Here is a 22,886-nt window from a genome sequence, read left to right as displayed (position 1 = left end):
TCTAAATTACATGATATTTGCTAGATATATTGGATGTCTTATGCTCTTGTTACCGTTTTTATTAGTAATCTAGATGTAAAACAAAACTTAAGAATATCTGCCCATAGAACTGGCATCCACTACCAATGAGTGAATCAATTGAAGTGGAATTGAATTCTACTTGAATTTTCTAAATATCGCCAATTACAGATTTTTTTTATAATTCACTTCCATACGGATTCAGTGAAATAGCATCTGTTGACCTCCATTTTTTTTGACCTGTAAAAGGCCATCAAAACATTAAAAAGTAACAGAAAAATTTCCTTATACCTATCTGTCTGCTTTCCTCTCCTGCCCCTTTGTTCCTCACCACCACCTCTCCGGTCTTAAGCGGGCTTTACACGCTACAATATATCTAACGAGATGTCGGCGGGGTCACGTCGTAAGTGACGCACATCCGGCATCGTTAGTGATATCGTAGCGTGTGACAGCTATGAACGAGCAGAAATACTCACCTTCTCGTTCATCGTTGACACGTCGCTCATTTTCTAAAAATCGAACCTCCAGTTGTTCATTGTTCCCGAGGCAGCACACATCGCTCCGTGTGACACCCCGGGAACGATGAACACAGCTTACCTGCATCCTGCTGGGAATGCTGAAGGAAGGAGGTTGGCAGGATGTTTATGTCCCGCTCATCTCTGCCCCTCCGCTTCTATTGGGCGGCCACTGTGTGACGTCGCTGTGACGCCAAACGTCCCTCCCCCTTCAGGAAGTGGATGTTCACTGCCCACAGCGAGGTCGTTTGGAAGGCAAGTACGTGTGACGGGGGGTTACAACATTGTGCGACACGGGCAACAAATTGGTCGTGCCGCACAAACGATGGGGGCAGGTGTGATCGCAAATGCAATCGCACGATAAATTGCAACGTGTAAAGCAGGCTTTAACCTTTGGTTGTACTGAAATCCCCTTTCTAATCACACTAGGCTAGGATAGGTTCAGGTGGGTCTGAGTATGCACCTGCAAAGGTCACAGCCCACTGTGAGACTTTACGATGTCATAGTGAGGTCGTGAACTCTGCGGGTACATGATGTCACTGCATGGTCCATGACCTTTGAGTGCGCATTCACAAAACCATCCAAACCCAGATGCCGCAGCCTAGCATGAGAGGTCAGTGGATTTCAACACAATCAATGGCGATCCAAAGATGCAACAAGGACCAGACTGGTGATGGTAAGGAGCAGAGAAGCCAGAGAGTGAGCGGTATGGTGAGTATAAGAATTTTTTTTTACATAATATGTTCAATATGCTCTGCGGTCTGTTGATATTCCAGGGCATAATAAGGGACATTAAAATAATGGAAATTAACTTTTACGCATATAGAAAAACTCAGAAAAAATTGTGTGATTAAGCACATTCGAATTTGTCCCTATCTGCTTGTCTCTAGCATCCACCAACCCTAGATTCTAAAAAACACCGGAAATCAACCTTGGTAAGATATGAATAATATGGGAATTATATGTAGTAAGGTGGTCTCCTAACATAAGGAAAAAATACCACCCCCCACTTACTCATAAATATAATGGATATTCTGATCTATGTCAATACACAAAACCAACTCACAAAAAGATCAGATAGCAAAAATTGGTATAAGAAAATCTTTATTTAACAATAAAACATGTAGAAGAAAAAGAGGGGGTGTAGTAACAGGGAGGATACACAAGATGGCGTACCAGAGCAGCTGAGAGCAGAGAAGTGTGCAACGTTATATAGAAGCCACAAAGCAACCTTATTAAAGAGTAAAGGGGAAGCCAGCAAGTATCATTGAATTATATTCAGGCAGAGTCCCAAGGCAGAAAAGTACAAAGGGCATCAAATAATGGCAATCAAGTATTAGCAATAAGAACACATACTCACAGCTGGAATGGCGCCAAGTCCCATCCACGCGCGTTTCAGCCTGACGAAGGCTGACGCTGAAACGCGCGTGGATGGGACTTGGCGCCATTCCAGCTGTGAGTATGTGTGCTTATCGCTAATACTTGATTGCCACTATTTGATGCCCTTTGTACTTTTCTGCCTTGGGACTCTGCCTGAATATAATTCAATGATACTTGCTGGCTTCCCCTTTACTCTTTAATAAGGTTGCTTTGTGGCTTCTATATAACGTTGCACACTTCTCTGCTCTCAGCTGCTCTGGTACGCCATCTTGTGTATCCTCCCTGTTACTACACCCCCTCTTTTTCTTCTACATGTTTTATTGTTAAATAAAGATTTTCTTATACCAATTTTTGCTATCTGATCTTTTTGTGAGTTGGTTTCAAGCCTAGATTCTGTTGCCTGATTTATTAATCCAGTAAAAACATTTCACTGCTAGGAGGCATTAGATGGTTTCTGCTTACTTATGGCACTACTCATTGTGATCTCATAACTGTATGGCACTGTTTACCCACTAAACGCCCCATCTTTAAATGAGTACTTATAACAACGATGGTCCAGGAAGCTATAAGGAACTTAGTACATTCCCAAACAATGAACAGATTATTTTACATGATGCATACTATCACACATAACATATCTGTTATGTGGGATTGCACAACATGTTACCTCACTTGGCTTCCATCATACCTGTTCTGTGCGATTGCACAACATGTCACCTTACTTGGCTTATGTCATACCTGTTCTGTGGAATTACACATCCTTATTAGGCTGCTCTGCTGTTTGTCATGCATATTTTCCTGTATTATAATCGCACTGGTAGTTGAGCCCAGTTGAACAGTTTTTGCACACGCAAGACCCTGATTTATCTTTGCCTTTGTGCCTGTTTTTGTCTTGTTTTGTACCTTTTTTGTTTGCACTATATTCATTATTCTGTGCCTCTTTATATGTCTGTTTTATATGTGCTAGCTGTGTTTTGTTTTTGCTTGTTTTTTTCACTTTGTGGGCCAATTTTAGTGATTCCATGTTGACGACTGACTGATCAATTGCAATTTTTTCAAAAAGTTGCAAAATTTAGTGCAATGCTATTCCAGTCCCCCCTGCCCTTGTGGTTTTCTCCATGTTTTTAAATGTCACAAAAAATTGTCATTTTGGAAAAGATGCAACTTATTGCTCAGAAAGTCATCAATATGGTTAATGGAAAAATCCAATTTAGAACTTCGCACCAACTTCATGAACCACATGTGCTCTTTTGATGAATTTGGTGCAATAAATGTCAGCGAATACTAGAAAAAAATTGACTTTAAAAAAAAGCAATGATGAATGAATCTGGGCCTTATTGTTCTGTACTAATTCCCAAATACTGTGATTGTTACAACTTTAATGTAATATGACTTCCTCATGCTGCTTCTCTTCTTCTATAATTAAATTGTAAGGATCCGATCACTTCTGCTTATATAAAATCGTCCTTATTCTCAACCATGTCATGCGAATGCTCATGTGAGTGTGCAATTTTTTTCTCGCCTAGCATCTGTATGACATGCATATGCAATGCATTTTTAACATCATCTTTTGCATACTTACTGTGTGTAGAGAAAAAAGATATTTGACAAGCAAAATAAAGCAACTATACAGTATATAAAGATAAAGAAAGAAATATCTACACAGACAAATACCATATGCATTTTTTTCTCACTATCGGACATGAAATCAGAATAAACCTTTCCCATTTTAGGTCAATTAGGAACTAAAATTATTTATATTTGCCAAATGCCAGAATAATGATAGGAAGAAAATGTTTTGGGCATTTTTATTACTGTCTGCAAAGTAAAAAATATACATACACTAAGGGGTACTTTGCACGTTGCGACATCGCTACTGTGATATTGTCGGGGTCAAATCGAAAGTGACGCACATCTGGTGCCGGTAACGACGTCGCAATGTGTAAAGCCTAGATGCGCCGATAAACGATCGCAAAAGCGTCAAAAATCGGTGATCTATGTAGCGTCGGTCATTTTCATAATGTCGCACCAATAGGAGATACGATGTTATTCCTCGTTCCTGCGGCAGCTCACATCGCTGTGTGTGAAGCCGCAGGAGCGAGGAACATCTCCTTACCTGCTTCCACCGGCTATGCGGAAGGAAGGAGGTGGGCGGGTTGTTTATGTCCCACTCATCTCCGCCCCTTCGCTTCTATTGGCCGCATGCTGTGTGACGTCGCTGTGACGCCGCACGACTAACCACCCCCTTAGGAAGGAGGTGGGTCGCCGGCCAGAGCGACGGCGCAGGGCAGGTAAGTGCGTATGAAGCTGCCATAGCGATAATGTTCGCTACGGCAGCTATCACAAGATATCGCATGTGCGACGGGGGCAGGTCCAATCGTGCTCGGCATCGCTAGCCGATGCTAGCGATGTCGCAACGTGCAAAGTACCCCTTCGAGTACTATGCCTTTAAAAAATATGGGATAGCCCATATGATGATGTCATGTCTTTGGAAGCGTTTGATAGGTTTATTGGCAACATCTAAGTTATTTAAAGACACACCTGTGGATGTATTTTAATACACACCTGAAACACACTGCTTTTTGTGTAGCATTATGGGAAAGTCAAAATAAATCAGCCAAGATCTCAGGAAGAGAATTTTTGACTTGCACAAGTCTGGTTCATCCTTGGGTGCAATCTCCAGACACCAGAAGGTGCCTCGTTCATCTGTAAAAGCAATTATATGCAAGTACAAACAAGATGGTAATGTCTAGCCATCATACCGCTCAGAAAAGAGATGGGCTTTGTGTACCAATGGAAAGGCACCACACCTTTGTTATTCCTCCTCCTGTCTGCTGGTCTTGTAGTATACTGCTGTTCCTCTGGTTCACACCCTGCTCTTGAACTTTGATCTCTGTGTTTTTTACCTCTGCCTGGTCACTGACGACTCTCCTGCCTGCCGTGTTTTGTACTTCACTGCCATCTCTGGTTTGATCTTAGCCTGAATTACCCTGCCTGACAACCATGATTCTCTGGATTGCAGCATTACATAGTCAGCGATCTCCTGGACCTTGATGTAATTCTATATCTTTATACAGGGGTTGAAGGGTTTCGGGGTTCTCAAGATCCTGCTGAGTGGGTGGCTAGCCTCTAGTCTGTCCATGACAGCCATCCTGAGTCTGTAGTCCTGGGTAGACATCACAGATATTCATTGTGCTCAGGCTACCCACTCCCAATGCACCTCCCTTTGATCCCAGTGATCTACTCTGAAGTCATCTACGGAAATTTGCAGGTATAAAAGGATGAATTCTGTTTCCGTGATGTTCTTCCATAGGGATGACAGTTAAGGAGCAATCAATTCTCCCAATTGATGGGTAGAAACTTTCAAGAGTCCATGTGCGGTTTGACTGGTTGGAGACCTTTGGCTTTGTATGGAATCCTTACCACTGTCATGCATACTTGAACACTATCCCTGAACTAATACAACAAGTCACTATATCCAGCTTGTAATACTAGGTTCCCGATAGGTTTGAATTTGGACAGATAGAGCCAATGTGTAAACAACCAGCACCCTTCATGTATCGACTTAAAACAAGGCCACATAAATGTACCTTCTATAGTATATTGCCATCCATCCATACAGCCAGTGTTGGGGTGTCCACCCCATTACATAGTAAATTCCCCCTCTGGGGATTAGTGTCCCACGTCACCATTAATGTATCTGGTTCTCAGTGGACATATGTGGCAAAATAGTATTCGGTCACCTGCAGTACACAGTCATCTCTCATGATCATGATCATATAAGACCGGGTCATATAAGATGGGGACTCCTCTACCCAAGTATACTTCAGATCCTTGTCATCTGTACATACATTTAAAACTGTTGCTCGATACAAGTCCTGCAGTTTTACCGGACTATTCTGATCATTCCATAAGGCCTGCCCAGAGTTGCTGCAGTTTAACTTTAACATCAATTCACTGGTTCTTAAGTAGTCTATGGACACATGTCTCTGGATATACTTGGATTTCCTGATGATGACCATCTGGGAATCCCTCAACATATAATATGCCTTTAGGGTGCCTTTTATAGGTATGGGTCTATCAAAGTACATCCTCACTATCAAACACCTTAACTATCCTTCCTAGTGAAGTTAGCCTGCCATATATACAATCCGCTATACTCTGTTTAAATTACATCTTCAGGACTCAGAACTCCTTTTTTTCATACTCAACGTTAAGGTGGCGTTGGCTTCCGCTTGTTTGTAGGGGTGCAACTGGGGTGTACCTAGACACCCATTTTAAACACTTGATAGTATTGGGTCTGAGTCTTGAAAATGTCAGAATTCCTTGAGACAGAGGGCATGTAACTCATGTTGTATGGGAGACACATTTTCTGCAGGGGTATAATGCTGTGTGACACTATTGGCAATACCTTCTCTCTGGAACCCATAGAGAAACCACTGTCCTGGTGTGAAGGTAAAGTTACTGTATGGTTCTAGGATTTTACCTTCTAAACATGCTACCATTTAGAGACCTAGTCCCCAAAGTGGCATACTTTACATACCATTAGTAGGTTCCCAACACTTCTCCAAAGACTCTGTGCCTGCCATCATCATGCTTACCACTAGCATCACAAACTGAAGATGTACCCTGTTCAAGTGATCCCTATTTCTCTGGTTATTTGGTTTCATGGTGGCCCGTCATCCAGGGACCTGTTGAATGCATACGGTATTACTGTACATGTGTGTTGAATGATGACTTAGGGATCCACCTTCGACTTACTAACTCTCTCCTCACCCAATTCTTTTTGTTATGTATTATTGAGTTAGGGAGGTTTGGGTGGCTTTTGCTTGGTTGATGTAGATCCTAAATGTTTCCTGACATCTATGGGATTTTTTTCTTTTTTTGTCAGTGACCTCTTTACGTTTAGCATGGTGTCACCCATTACTTCCTGGAACTGATAAGGTCCTTCCCAGTTTACGTCTGATGGTCTAGATAGACCGCTTGACTATTTCTGCTTATTAATCACCATGTTGGACACAGGCTTTGCAGTACACTACTCTCATTTGTGGACTGCGTATCATGTATTCACGTCAGCAGCAGTTGCTGCAATATTAGCATTTACAATTTATGAGAAATGATGCACTCACCTGTGTGACCCAGCCTCCTTAGACTTACCTTGAAAAAGGCTAAATCAACTGAAATGTTGGGTGTCTATTGATTTGCACTAAATCACTCAATAAAATTTCCGATTGCTCAAAAATCTTGATTTTCTTATTTGAGGAGTGCCAGAATTATCCATAGTATGGTCCAAATCAGCAGAATATTTTCAACATTACCTTTTCCCCTACAGAGGTCATTGGTAACTTCCCCTGTAGGTACAGTTTGTGTCCCATAAAGCTGAATGAGGTAGCAACTCTTTCATGCTCTATTGAACCTGTTGGAGGAACATATCTCTGGCAAGGCATTCTTCATGGGCTCACATACTAGGAACTCATTGAGTAGACAATGAGGGTATTTTGTGTCAGCTCGAATGGTGTGTTACAGGTTCAGGGTACTTCTGTTGGTCGGACACTCATCAGTACTGCTGTAAGGGATGTTACCGGTAAGGAACCCCTCTCCAACAGTGCTTTAGAAAGCCATGTTTGGAGGGTACGGTTCATTCGCTCTGTGACGCTTGCGGACTGAGGCTGGTAAGGGACATGAAATGTCTGCTTTATGTCCAGAAGTCCACAAAGCTCTTTGATACCTGTGAAATGTGTCCCACTGTCTGATTCTATCACTCTAAGAATACTCCACCATGACAGAAACTGTTTCCAGAGGACCCGAGCCATATTGGTAGCTGAATCATTGACAGTGGGGAAGGTTTCTACTCATTTGGGGAAGACATCGACCAGCACGTAACAGCAGTTACAACTTCCTGTTGGTAATGGTCCAATGTTAAAATCAAAACAGCCTGTACTCACCTCAAGTGTCGATGCCTTTTCAGCAATGTCAGTGCCAGGTGTCCCGGGGCTTTCGTGACATTGTTATGTCAGAGCAGCCCTGCAGACAATCAGACACTAATGGGTAGCTTCACTGTCACTTCCTTTGGACAAAACTGACATCCAGAGGAATTGAGAACTGCTGCTGCTGCTCTCTTGACTTCCTGCAAATAGCAGTTTTGTCTTAAAGAAGTCGCTGGAACAGTGACAACACTGAAGATACAGGCTGTTTTTACTCAATATTGCAATTGAAAAGGGGTTGTACAAGTAGTGGACATACGCACTAAAATAATGATCACTATACAGTGTTTATAGCTAGTATTTTAATAATATTAATATAACATTAGTTACTAAGTTAGAAGAATTCAATATATTAAATTTTGTTGAATTAAAGACTTAATTTTTTAAGATTTCAAAAAGATATCTCACTTATCCAATCAGTTGAATTCACTTTTATTTTTTATTTTCAGTAAACAGTATAAAGGAAGAAGACTGGGATCTAATAGTTGAAAGACGGAAGGTTCCTCCTTACGGTCGTCATCTGAATGAGTGGTGTTGGCCTATGGTTTATGGAGTGATATTTGGCTTCTTAGCTGCACCTCTTCTTGCCAGTCTGACTTTTCTGATGATTTTTGTCATGAAACTAATTGACAATATGGAAAATTATATGCATATTAAAATTAAATAATTTTAATATCAGTGGTTCTATTGTAAGATAATCCATCAAAACAAATAGTCATCCAATTACACACTTTGGGATCTGCTAAGTTAAGTTCCTTGCTCAAAGGCTCCCCTGATGTTCCCCTATCAGTCGTGCAAAAGGATGAGAGCAGAGAGTAATGTAAAAGGTGGCAAGATTACACCACTCCTACCATGTTTATATATATATCGGAGCAGTGCTGCGGTCGGCGCAATCTAGCGGTCGAGAGTTTAAAGTCTTTTTATTGAAGATTGCGTTTTAATATAGTGCGTATTTTATAGCAATGTAATGTATAATCCGATAGGTATGTTTAATATATTATTAGTGAAATGTAAAGTATAAGAGTGTTAGCTAGATAGAGTAAGTGAAGGTTTTAGTATGTACAGTGTAGCAGGTACTTCCAGGCTGCCGAGGAAATGGAAAGCCAGGATGGGAGAATTTACAGAGAGCCATTGAGTTGGCTGGTGAGACAGGCCTTGGAGAAGTCAGTTCTGCAGAGGGGTTCCTGGTGTGTGGATGGTGCCTGGTAACTTGGGCCCTTTGGGGAACTCGGAGGTATCCTCTTAGTGTCCGGAGCCTATGGCTCACCTTAGGACGGGCTCAGAAGAGACTAGGGACCAGACCGATGTGCCTGACCCAAGAGAGATCCTTAAAACGGGTCTATGGAAGTCGAGGACTGAAGCCGTCCGAGGTAGTGAGTGGATACGGGTAGCCGCGGAAAGAAGAGCAAGGGAGAAGTTGAGGCTTAGGCTCGGCAGTTGGAAAGTTAATTCTCAGGCAGCAAGCTAGGCAGAAGAAGTACCCCAGGGAACAGTGGCAGCAGAATGGGATAGGAATTGCCATGTTTGTCAAAAAGGCTGAAGAACAAATAAATCCTTCTATGTTATGTTGTAGAGACTCTCTGTGTATTGTGGTACCCTGCCACGTCTATGACGGTGATCAGCTGCAGGGAGGAGGTCGCTCCCCTGAAGACTGAAGTAGTTTTGCATCCCCCATCCAAGGCAGATCACAAACACAGGATTTGTCTGGAGAAGTATAGCGGAGCCCTGTCGACCAGGTACTTGCTCCCCTCTACAGTAGGAAGGACTGGTTTTCACATATAAAGCTATGGGATCATTCTCACCCATGATGGTAGGTACACTTCAACTGTGACAGAATTAAAAAATACAGAACATCACATTGTATGATTTTAAAATAATTAATTTGCATTTTATTACATAAAATAAGTATTTGATACAATAGAAAAACAGAACTTAATATTTGGTACAGTACCTTTGTTTGCAATTACAGAAGTCAGACATTTCCTGGAGTACTCAACCTAATTTGCACATACTGCAGCAGTGATTTTGGCCCACTCCACCATACATAAATTCCCCAGATCTTTCAGATTTCAGAGCTGTCACTGGGCAACGTTGAGTTTCAGCTCCCTCCAAAGAGTTTCTATTGGTTTCAGGTCTGATGACTGGCTAGGCCACTCCAGGACCTTGAAATCCTTCTTACGGAGCCACTCTTTTAGTTTCCCTGGCTATATGTATTGGGTCATTCTCATGCTGGAAAACCCAGCCACGACCCATCTTCAGTGCTCTTACTGAGGTAAGGAGGTTGTTGGCCAATATCTCATGATAAATGACCTTCTTCCATGCCTCCTCTGGATCATCCAGATGGTCATTGATGAACTTCAAACGGGCCTGGACATGGGCTGGCGTTAGTAGGGAAACGTAATATGACCTATAGGATTTTAATCAATTTAATCCATGATGGCATAGTGTGTTACTAATGGTAGTCTTTGAGAATATGGTCTCAGCTTTCCTCAGGTCATTGACCAGGTCCTCCCGGGTAGTTCTGAGTTGATTCTTGAATTTCTTAGAATCATCCTAACCCCACGAGGCAAGATCTTGCATGGCGCCCCAGAACAAGTTAAATTGACAGTCATCTTGTTTTTTTTTCCATTTTCTAATAATTCAGTCAACAGTTGTTGCCTTCTCACTATGCTTCTTGCCTATTGTTCTGTAGCAAGACGGCTCTTTGGTCTTGGCCATGTTGGATAGGATGGAGTGTGATTGATTTAAAATGAGAACAGGTGTCTCTTATACAGGTAATGAGTTCAAACAGGTGCAGTTAATATAGGTAATGAGTGCAGAGCAGGTGGGCTTCTTAAAGAAAAAATAACAGGTCTGTGAGAGCCAGAATTATTGCTGGTTGGTAGGTGATCAAATATTTATTTCATGCAATGAAATGCAAATTGATTATTTAAAGGGAACCTGTCACCGCATGTTTATAATACTTACCTAATGGTTGGCGCGGACCAGATGGGTCGGATGGGCGATCTGCAGGGCAGATCAAAGTGTGCCTGTGTAGCACCTCATTGTCAGCTAGTGTAGATGATGTAGAACGCGTCACCCACACTAGCTTCAGAAAGAGGATGAAGATGGCCAAAAGAGGAGGTGCGGGACCTGGAGAGCGGAGACGCCCATCCGACCCATCTGGTCTGCGCCAACTGTTAGGTATGTATTATAAAACTCCGGTGACAGGTTGCCTTTAAAAATCATACAATGTGATTTTTTGGATTTTGTTTCTATATTCTGTCTGTCACAGTTGAAGTGTATCTACGATAAAAATAGCTTACTCCATTCTTTGTTGGTGGGAAAACTTACAAAATCGGCAGTGTATCAAATACATATTTTCTCCACTGTCAATTGGCTTAGTAATAGATAATCTACAATTGGTGCAAAAAGGTTGAACTTGATGGACTTTTGCATTTTTTGGACCTATGCAACTGGAAAACTATTATATTGCTTGTTAATATGTGATTAAAAAAATAATCAACATATTCCCCAAAAACTGTGAACTTCAGAGAAGATATAAAACGGATCTTTAGTAGTGATGGGCGAGCGTATTCAACACTGCTCGATATTCAATCGAGCATTAGTGTGCTCAGGTATTTCCGGAGACCAGCCGAGTACCGCAGGTACTTGGATATTTTGACCATAAAACAATGATCACAACACACAGGCTTGCTTCACTGCATGATGTGTGCAAGCACCCCAGCGAGAGCCATTCGCAGTCTCTGCATCGCTCTCCCAGGGGATAAATCAATGTTCTCGGATGTAGTATGACAAATTAAACCCCCTGCCCTCCCTCCCGCCTGAAATGTTGTGTTAATGGCTGGGTGTATGTGGGTGGAGACCCAAAAAGGCCAATCATTAACTTTCCATAATGCTCATTATTTGCGTCGAGCTCGTCTGGGCGTCTGACCAGCTCGAATTGAGTAATGAGCATTCAAGCATTTAGTGCTCGCCCATCACTAATCTTTACCATTGACTTGTTTGGATGAAGTGATGATGTGATAATATTCAGATTAAACTGTTTCCTTGTTTTTCTCTTTAAATAAAGAATTTTAAAAAAATCTATATCTTACCTTTCTAGTATACCAAAAAGAGAGAAACATAATTTTACTGAACATTTAAGACTCTATAAAAGCACAGCACAAACACTAATACAAGCGCAAGATTGTAAATGATTTTAAAATATTTATTCCTACTACTGTATCATGAAAATATTAACAATATTTGGGCTAAATTACTTTATCACTTATAGGTAATATTGAAACATTGTATTATTTTTTAGTATGCCAAGATTAAAACTTCTTAAAACCAATGTACTGTTTGTTAGAAGATTCTCATTTCTGTATTAATAGTATAGAAAGCAAAAATCAAAATTTCTAAATAATTAAAGCTAAAACTGAATTAGTGTATGATAATGCCTACAGGCTCAGGATATGGAAATAAAAAGCGAACAAAAAAAAAACATGTAAAAGAATACGAATTTCTATCTTAGAGCAAGGTATTCAAATAGCTTGGCACGCAGGGGGACTGCCTCCCCATACACTGTCTGCTGTACATTTTCTTACTGAATTCCCAGTCAAATTGTACCTGTAAATAAACAAATGATAAATTAAATATTTTTAGAGATAGTTATTACTAATTTACCCAGTTTGTATAATGAAATCTCATGAGCGTTGAACGAATGTTACTAATTCCGTTCAGGCAGAATTTCCAAGTAGATTCAATTACCATTGAGTTTACAAGAAAGATTAATATTATACTACCTCTCCTCAGCCTTCTTTATACCTGGCCTACCATTGCTGTTCCCCAACTTTTTCTCTGTTTGCTCATCTTCGGTCTTCTTCTCAATCCATGTCTTCTAGCATCACCTTTGACTAGGCCCTATGTTGTCAAGACACCTTGAGGCCTTTTCAACTGTGGCGCAGAAAGACCAGCAAAAATGAAAAAAAAAAGCCTTCGATGACGTGAGTGTACCGCCCCTGAAGCCATCATGGAGCTACAAGGTTCTGCATCCTCACCGGGATGCAGGGCCTACCCCCTGGGGTCCCAGAAGACCAGTGCCAGTCACACACAAACATTCCAGGTAATCCCAGTTTTCCCCAACAATCCCCCATACAATAGTGCAAAGCTAGGGTCGGACCAATGGATGGCCGCCTAGAGGTGGAGCCAGTCAATTCCACTTGTTGACCAGGTGAGAGGGGCAGAAAGTGGACAGTCAGTCAGAGGAATCAGAGGAATAAGAGAGTGAAGGTGGACGTGAGGAGACACACTGACAAGGAGTTGATAGTAACCTGGTGCCCAGGAGTGTAGTTGCCGGTGGAGGATGGTGGAGTACTCCCGAAACTACGTATCGACGGGGTACAGGCCCTAGGTGAGGCATAAAGCTCCAGGCAGGCCTGATAACACCTGCACAGTGAGGGGACCATCAAGGACCTCGCTGACCCTAAAAATCCAAGACTCAGTAGCAAAGAGAGAGTCGGGAACAGGACCAAAGACTCCAACCCCACAGGGTTCACGCTACCGTCATACGGACAGCAGTGGAAAAATCACCAGACGAACACCCCCAGTTGTTCTACGCCACAGGGACCCACCAACCAGAGACAGGTGCAGGGGAAGAAGGTACCAGATTACTACACTGGCACTGGGACAAAGGGGACCTGAAGGTGAAACCAGATGGCCTCGGGTGACCAATTACCACCAGAAGGTGAGTAAAGAACCAGTTGCACTGAACCCCTTGTGTGGACTACCTTTTTCCGACACCCGTCATTACACCTACCCTCTGGGGCCTGGCCCTGCTTGCAGAGTGTCTAACATCCAGGCTGCCATTAACACCAGCCCCACTAGTGGAAATTGTGCAGCGGCGGCTTCATCCACATAGCCGCAATACCGCAAGTGGTGTCACGTGTGAACACTATTCTAACCCCTGCAAATATTCCCCTTTACAAATAGGGCACAGGGCACGGAAGCGGGCAACGGCCACCAAAGTGAAATTCTCCAGATATACACTGCCCGGGACAAGGTACCCCATATCCCTGGGTGACACACGATCATAACACTCCATTTAAGGCCCCCTTCACACGTCCGTGAAAATCACGCACGTGCGTTTTCCCCTCCAAGTGCCGTGTTTATGGCACTACGTGTGTTCTCCGTGTGTTATCCATGATAACACACAGAGAACGGGAACTTTCAACTCACCTGTCCCTGGCGTCGCTGTCCGTGGTGCTGATCTTTGGCCTCCAGCCCTGCAGACTCCCCGCTGCTGCTGCTTCCAGCCGCAGTGAAGTGAATATTAAATGAGCATAATGAGCGGCGGTCGGCCGCAAGTGACAGCAGCGGCAGAGACAGGAGGGCAGGAGAAAGTGAGTAAAGTTTTGTTATTTTTTTCTCTGACACGTGTGTTTCTCCGGCGCGTGTCACACGGGACCGCATCCACACTACATCCGTGTGGTACGGGTGTGGGCCGTGTGACACCCGTGCTGCGGAGAAAACCGACATGCATCCGTGTGGAGCACACGGGCTCACGTCTGCTCCACACGGAGGCACGGGCCAATGGCTGCACACGTGCGTGCCCATAAACCCATTGATTTTAATGGGTTTACGTGTGCCCGTGTCTCCGGTACATGCGGGCACGGACCTAGCACGTACCGGAGACACGTGCGTGTGAAGGGGGCCTAAGAGAGTGTAGCTCATAGTCAACTTTAGTCCTTGAAAACACCAAATGAGAAGAAGGCCTAAGAGTAGGATGGGGAATGGGAATGGTAGCAGGACATGCATAGAGAGGATTCCTCAACACTGAGAAAGCAACACCATGAAGGAAAAGTTATGTAATTATGAAAATGACTGGATTGAGATATTCTTATGATATGCAAATGTTGAAAAAATGGGAACAAAATCAAAATTTCTTGATTTATTCAATATCAAATATGAGCACCATGCACAGAAATTCTCACATGTACATTTTCTTATGATATCAATGAGGTTATTATTAGTTGTCTTTATTATTGATTGTCTGAGGAATGTTCTCCACTCTGAATGCATTTTTGAATGCAAATCCAAAAAATGCTGCACAAGCAGGTCCGAACTCTTCAGTCATGAGACCAGCTTTTGAGTTTTGGTCTGGAGACTATTTAGGCAAAGCCATAAAGTGGCCTTCACCAAGGAACATGAAAGTGTCCTTGAGGCCAACTTTCAATACAAAAATGCCAGGTTACATACTGCTAGTGCTACTGTGAGCTGCCTGTATAATCTGTGTGCACAAGTGCATTCATCATTGCAAAACATTCCTTAGAGCTTAGACAATCATTAATTGTCCACATGGATAGCAGCCAGGCCGAGTAAGTGCATGTATTTCTGGAGGTGGTGCTCATACTGAATAAAACATGATGTTTTGAACATTTTGTTTCCATTTCTTCATCATTTGCATATTAATAACACGTTTATCGATCCTTTCATAATTCCACAACTTTCCCTTCTTAAGGCCCCGTCACACGCGACGATATATCGTGCGATCGCATGAGCGATTGCACCCGCCCCGTCACTTGTGCGTCACAGGCAATTCGTTGCCTGTGGCGCACAAAGTCCTTAACCCTCGTCACACATACTTATCTCCCTAACGAAGTTGCTGTGGGCGGCGAACAGCCTCTTCCTGAAGGGAGTTGGACGTTCGGCATCACAGCGACATCACACAGCGGCTGCCCAATAGAAGCGGAGGGGCGGAGATGAGTGGGATGTAACACCCCGCCCACTTCCTTCCTTCCGCATTGCCGGCGGGACGCAGGTAAGCGGTGTTCGTCGTTCCCGGGGTGTCACATGTAGCGATGTGTACTGCCTCAGGAACGACAAACAACCGGCGCACAGAAGGAGGAACGACATTATGAAAATGAACGACGTGTCAACGAGCAACGATAAGGTGAATATTTTTGCTCGTTAACAGTCATTCAGAGATGTCAAACGCTACATCTCTAATGATAAACCAAGGGAAAAATTGTGAAAACATACCCTGCTGTAACTAAATAAAAGCATAGTGCATATAAACATAGGGTACTTAGTAAACACTGTTTTTGATCAAAAAAAGCATAAAGCTATCCCACCAACGCCAAGGTGTACCCAGTTGGGATAGTACCTACACTCTCTAATATTAGAACCTTACCATGGGTCTAAAATAGGCCTCAATGTGGCTAAGGGCTGAGAGCGACCGGGTCCCACATACTTATCTCCCTAACGAAGTTGCTGTGGGCGGCGAACAGCCTCTTCCTGAAGGGAGTTGGACGTTCGGCATCACAGCGACATCACACAGTGGCTGCCCAATAGAAGCGGAGGGGCGGAGATGAGTGGGATGTAACACCCCGCCCACTTCCTTCCTTCCGCATTGCCGGCGGGACGCAGGTAAGCGGTGTTCGTCGTTCCCGGGGTGTCACATGTAGCGATGTGTACTGCCTCAGGAACGACAAACAACCAGCGCACAGAAGGAGGAACGACATTATGAAAATGAACGACGTGTCAACGAGCAACGATAAGGTGAATATTTTTGCTCGTTAACAGTCATTCAGAGATGTCAAACGCTACATCTCTAATGATGTTGGATGTGCGTCAGAAATTCCGTGACCCCGCCGACATATCGTTAGATATATCGTAGTGTGTGACGGGGCCTTTAGTGTTGCAATTTCAATGTCTAAAGCCCGTTACACACGCTTCAATATATCTCACAATCCGTCGTTGGGGTCAAGTTGTAAGTGACGCACATCCGGCATCGTTTGTGAGGTATCTGTGTGTGACAGCTACGTGCGATCAGGATTGAACGCAAAACCGTTGATCGCAAACACATCGTATCTTTGTCTAGAATTGAGCGTTTTGTTGCACGAACCTAGTCAATTGTAACATGTGACATACCTCATACGATTTTGGTGTCTGATGCAATGTGCGCAGGTGTGCGCTCTGCACCGCAGCTTAAAAAAGGTCTGCTCCAGAGCGCAGCTGAAAAGCTGCGTTCTGAAGCGCCTCACAATGTCTGTCATTCACTAATCTCTGTCAGTCGGTCACTATCTCTGTCCCTCACTCTCTGTCCATGTCAGTCTATCCCCCTCTCTCATATACTCACCGATCCCCGATCCCCGGCGCTGCACGGCATTCACACTGCTCCGGCGGCTTTTACTGTTTTGAAAAAGCCGGCCGCCCATTAAACAATCTCGTATTCCCTGCTTTCCCCGCCCACCGGCGCCTATGATTGGTTACAGTGAGACACGCCCCCACGCTGAGTGACAGGTGCCACACTGCACCCAATCACAGCACCCGGTGGGCGTGTCTATACTGTGTAGTGAAATAAATAATTAAAAAAAACGGCGTGCGGTCCCCCCAATTTTAAAACCAGCCACATAAAGCCATACGGCTGACACAGCCGCTCCGGTCACCTCCACGCAGCTAATGAAGACAGCCGTGCGATCAGCTGCTGTCACTGAGGTTACCCGCGGCCACCGCTGGATCCAGTGACAGCGGGTAACCTCACTGACAGCTCAGCTGATCGCACGGCTGTCTTCATTAGCTGCGTGGAGGTGACCGGAGCGGCTGTGTCTGCTGCAGCTCCGGTCACCTCTATGCAGCAGCGCTGGAAGCGACGCAGGAGCATCCTGGATTACACCGGACATGGAGGGCTTTTTGGGGCTGATTAAAGTGGTTAACCAGGGTATATGTTTGTGTTTTTTATTTCTAATAAAGGATTTTTTTCGGGTGTGTGTGTTTATTTACTGTAATTTACAGATTAATCATGGAAGGTGTCTCATAGACGCCTGACATGATTAATCTAGGACTTATTGGCAGCTATGGGCTGCCAATAACTCCTTATTACCCCGATTTGCCAACGCACCAGGGCAAATCGGGAAGAGCCGGGTACAGTCCCAGAACTGTCGCATATAATGTATGCGGCAATTCTGGGCGGCTGTTGGCTGATATTGTTAGGCTGGGGGGCTCCCCATAACGTGGAGCTCCCCATCCTGAGAATACCAGCCTTCAGCCGTATGGCTTTATGTGGCTGGTTTTAAAATTTGGGGGACCGCACGCAGTTTTTTTAATTATTTAATTATTTATTTCACTACACAGTATAGACACGCCCACCGGCTGCTGTGATTGGGTGCAGTGTGACACCTGTCACTCAGCGTGGGGGCGTGTCTCACTGTAACCAATCATAGGCGCCGGTGGGTGGGGAAAGCAGGGAATACGAGATTGTTTAATAGGCGGCCGGCTTTTTCAAAACAGTAAAAGCCGCCGGAGCAGTGTGAACGCCGTGCAGTGCCGGGGATCGGGGATTGGTGAGTATGAGAGAGGGCTGCTAACTTCAGTCACTTAGGAGATTAGCGGTCACCGGTGAGCCCTTCACGGGTGACCGCTAATCAGTACCGGACACAGACAGAGCCGCAGCATGACAATGAAGTCGGGTGAAGTTCACCCGAGTTCATTCTGACACTGCGGCTCTGTCTGTGTCTGCTGTCATCTGCCATTCAGCTCTGCTACATGGCTGTCTGTGGATGCTGTTAGCGGCCATGTAGCAGAGCTGAACGGCAGATGACATAGTAAAAACACATCCCTACACATTACACACGCTTGGCAAGTCAATAAATAAAAAAAAAAAAAAAAAGGTGCCCAATGCATACGTCACAGAACACGTGATCTAAAGGATCGCACACAAAATTGATCAATTTAACATAGACTACTAACGCACGTGTGACAGCAAATGAACGACCTACGTGCAATCTCATAAGATCCCGTATGCAACCTGGGCGTGTCACATCGCAAATGCGATTGTACAACTAATTGCAACGTGTAAAGTGGGCTTTAGAGTGTAGTTTATGTTTTATTAACCCCTTCTCAGGTCTCAGAATCCAGCAAAATGGTGATTGGCTGGCAAATTGAATCCCAATAAAAATAAATCATATTTCTTAAATTTCTAATTTTTGGGAACAATTTACAGTGAAATTGTTTCTTTTAGAATATATTTCACTCATCTCTGCTTTTTATAGATGTGCCTTTAAAATGTAAGAAAACCAAATCCCTGACTTATGTTTATAGTGTACAAGCTTGTCTGTTACATTCTGATATTTATTAGTGGTTAGAGAAGCAATTTAATTTATGTTTAGAAATTCCAAGAATGACAAATATTGTTTCACTTAATACTATATATGTTATTACTAGATTAGCTGCTTCGCGATGGGATCTTACAATAAACATACTGAACTCTCAGCTATTTCTAGTTACTAACATTCGTCATGCAGATCATTGAGTGTGAAGTCCGTTGACCGTTCTCCAGGGCAGTTCTTCGGAATCTGGAGTTTCAAGTTTTGCACAATTTTATTACTCAAGTTAAAGACCTAACAACCACTGTAATTAATATCTGATCTAAGTCTAGACAAAGCGGATGTGTAATTCTCAATACAAAGAATTTGTTATTCTTGGGCACTCACCCTTTACTGCAGCTGTAAATAGCTATTGATCCAAAATCTGTTCCTGTTATTAGTATATTTCCATTTTTGATCCGCTCAGGTTCTCCACAGATGACTTCTATAGAATGAGACATGTAGTTGTTATGATTTTGATTAATCTTTTAATAACACACTGAGAAACCTTTACATACTAGGCTGCATAGGCAAATAATAATGAGGGCACAACCTAGGGGTCAGGGCTTCAGAGGGTCAATGGCCAGGTTACCCTCATTATAATGTTTTGTGCACCATGCATATCTCCAAGTAGGGAGTTTTCCTGAAGATCCGCTGCTGGTAATTGAATGGCAATGCAGGTCCACTGGAGCTCCCGCCACATTTTCTGTGGCATGCGATCATGTCTCGCACTGACATAAGTGGAGCTGCAGTAGATTTTATGGGGAGGTAAGTATTACCTTTTTTTTAAGAAAATGAATAAAATGGGGGTGGGACAGAGGAAATGATCAATCCCATATAATATAGTAGTCCCTTTAGTTATTCAAAGCCCTGTCCCTTATTATATAGTTTCTTCCTGTTATATATTTCTTATTACATAGTATTCTCTATTATGTATAGCGCTATAGATATTTTTATATTATTTTATAGTTGTTTTATAGGAACAAAAAATAATGGACATTTTCTTCATCTTTTCATCTTTATAATAAAGGGACATAGAGATACTGTCACGCTCCCGGTGTCCCGGCACCGCCCCTTACCCACTGATCCGGTCACACCATCACGACACTGCTCCTTACCCACTGATCTAGTCTCACCGTCACGGCATCACTCCTTATCCACTGATCCGGTCCACATACCCACCGGTCACGGCTGCCGCTCCCGCTCCCGTTGCAATGTTCGTGTGAAGGGGGTCCCGGAATCAGACGGCCCAGAGGACACCAGTTCCATACTACAAACCATCTTCAATGAAGTATTGGATGCTCTCCCTTCCAATATTATTAAACTGGACTGAGCACACAGGGCATTACAGCCGAAGAATTTATCTACCCAACCCCGGGATATCATCTGTTGCATTCAGGACTTTTCAACCAAAGAGCTCATTATGTCTAAGGCCAGAGTCAGGAACAAGGCACCCGTGTTTAATGGCAGGGAGATCCAGCTTTTTCCGGATCTTTCTCGCATCACTCTGCAGAAAAGAAGGCACCTTAAACCCCTCCTCATGAAGGAGCACCAGGTTCTATACCGCTGGGGTTACCCATTTGCCTTATCAGAACGCAGAGGGGGTAAATTGGCGATTCTCCGCACTCCAGCAGATGCCACCCTGTTCTGTGAAGCCTTGGACATCCCGGCAGTTCGTATCCCAGTTTGGGATCTGCAAAAATTGGAGGGCCCGCCCCCATGTGGTCCAAAGGTGGGGGGCGAAGGTCGGGGGCTCCGGGGGGAGAGGAGGTAGGGGCCGAAGGGCGCTCTCCTCCCCGGGTCACCACTGAGGATTTCCACTAGCCTGGTTGGTGCTTGCGCCTTTTGCCATCTGTGATTCAATGGGAGAGTATGATACGTGACATCGGGACTTTTTTTTTCTCTCACTGCAGACCTCTGACTGTCGGTTTAGCCAATTGCGGTCTTAAGGGGCTTTATTTGGGCTGCGTTGGGGGAAGGAGGCCATCTCAATATTGCCGTGAGGGGTTGAGGGGTCGGCGGAGGTTTGATCCCCTAGTTGGAGATAGTGGAAAAGGTTTTTCTCCTTTTTCGTGTTTTTTTTTCTTATCTCCTTTCGGCACGAGCTTGTGCCCACTGGACTGCCCCTTCTGGACGGGCTACTGGGGAATGAGGTGGGTGGCTCTCTTGGCTCTGAAGGGTTGAGGAGCTCTCCTCTAGGTCTCCCCCTTCCGGGTTGACCTCCTGGGAATCTATGACTATGGTTCATGTATTTTGGTCATTGTTCTCAATTGTTGTTTTTTTTGTTTGTCCTTGTCTTCCCCCCTCCCCGATGTTTTTTCCTTATGTGTCCTTTCAGGTCCTACTTCTACTAGAGTCCCTGGGAGCTGTGACCCTCCACCGCTTGGATCGTCTTCTCTGGCCCGCTACACAAGGGCGGCCATGCCCTCTCTGGTATGGGTGTTTCATTAGCTTTTTCTCCCTTCTATGTCTTAGATATGGCAGGCATAATCTCTCTTAACATAAAGGGTCTGAACTCACCCCGCAAGAGGAAATTGCTGTTACAGGAACTCAAAACATCAGGGGCAGACATAGCCTTTATTCAAGAAACACATTTTGTAGAATCAAACACGTTTAAGTTTGCATCCTACCACTTTCCCACTCACTTCTCGGCTCACTCGGGTGCCAAGAGGGGAGGAGTTGCCATATTAATATCCTCTAGCTGTCCTTTTCAAGTTACGTGTTCTCATTGTGATCCAGAGGATAGATATGTGATCTTGGAGGGTCTATTGGGGGGATCCCCACATATACTGGCCAATATATATGCACCTAACGAAGGGCAGATACGTTTCCTTAAGAAAATTCTCGCACTAATGGGATTAGCACCGGCCTCGACAGCATTGGGGAGCGACTTTAACATCCCTTTTTCGGAGGTGGCTGACAGGCTTTCTGCGGGTGGACATCCCCCATCGGGTACTTTGAGAAATTTGTCCAGGGACTTCCGTAAGCTCATTAGATCAGGGGCCTTGTATGACGCTTGGAGGGTGGACCACCCAGAAGAGAGGGCCTTCTCCTTCTATTCGCATCCACATCAGACGCACACTAGAATTGACTATTTTTTCATTGAATCATAGCTGCTCGGGCGTCTTGGGAGGGTGAAAATGGGTTCCATTACTTGGTCAGACCATTCCCCTCTCATAGTGGATTTTACGAGGGATGGCCCTCAATCCAGGCCCCACCATTGGCGTCTTAATGAATCTCTGCTCAAGGATCCCGACGTTAAGTATTCTTTAAACAAGCAGCTGGTTGAATTTTTCCAGTTGAACACGGGCTCGGTCTCATCGCCGGCAACGCTTTGGGAAGCCCACAAGGCGGTGATGAGGGTACTCTGCATTAGGGAGGGCGCCAGGGCTAAGAGGAGAGCCATAAGTCAACGGGACTCTATAACGACCCAACTTAAGCTACAGGAGAGGAGACTGGCGGCTTCCCTCTCACTGTCTGTTCTCCGGAGAGTCATTAGCCTCAGGGAAAAGCTGAGAGACTTGGCAATTGGTAGAGCAGAAAAATTACTCACCTTTTCTAAACAAAGATACTACGAAAGGGGTAACAGGGCTCACACCCTACTTGCTCGTCAACTTAAGGAGCGTGCTACGTCCTCTTGTCCCCAGGCTCTGCGCGACGAAAAGGGCACTATCCATTATCATCCCGCCTCAATAGCTGACATTTTTTTCGATTATTATAATAAGCTTTATAATCTCCCGGACCCCTCTGGCATGGCTTTGTGTGGTGCTGGGGCACTGGGGGACTATTTTTCTGCACTTGAGCTCCCTTCATTGCCTAGCGGAGCAGCCGCTGCTTTGAATGATTCGATTACTATAGAAGAA

The 22,886-nt window shown here is 44.2% G+C and overlaps 2 protein-coding genes across 3 annotated transcripts in view; one reads left to right on the top strand and one right to left on the bottom strand.

Moving 5' to 3' along the window:
* TMDD1 (transmembrane and death domain 1) overlaps positions 1–8,564 on the top strand; it is a 65,447-nt gene extending 56,883 nt beyond the window's left edge. The window contains exon 5 of the mRNA XM_075333702.1: positions 8,347–8,564. Within this exon, the coding sequence (XP_075189817.1) occupies positions 8,347–8,564 (218 nt within the window). The remainder of the gene's footprint in view (positions 1–8,346) is intronic.
* A 3,525-nt stretch (positions 8,565–12,089) lies between these two features.
* Positions 12,090–22,886, bottom strand: part of LOC142289769 (zona pellucida sperm-binding protein 3 receptor-like) — a 168,326-nt gene continuing 157,529 nt past the window's right edge. For both annotated transcript variants that reach the window (XM_075333700.1, XM_075333701.1), the window contains 2 exons: positions 19,372–19,468; positions 12,090–12,508 (listed from right to left, as the gene is read on the bottom strand). In XM_075333700.1, the coding sequence (XP_075189815.1) occupies positions 12,424–12,508; positions 19,372–19,468 (182 nt within the window). In that variant the 3' untranslated portion in view covers positions 12,090–12,423. The remainder of the gene's footprint in view (positions 12,509–19,371; positions 19,469–22,886) is intronic.

The sequence above is a fragment of the Anomaloglossus baeobatrachus genome, chromosome 2, assembly GCF_048569485.1.
Source record: "Anomaloglossus baeobatrachus isolate aAnoBae1 chromosome 2, aAnoBae1.hap1, whole genome shotgun sequence".
NCBI lineage: Eukaryota > Metazoa > Chordata > Amphibia > Anura > Aromobatidae > Anomaloglossus > Anomaloglossus baeobatrachus.
This window is presented reverse-complemented; position numbering and strand designations above follow the sequence as displayed.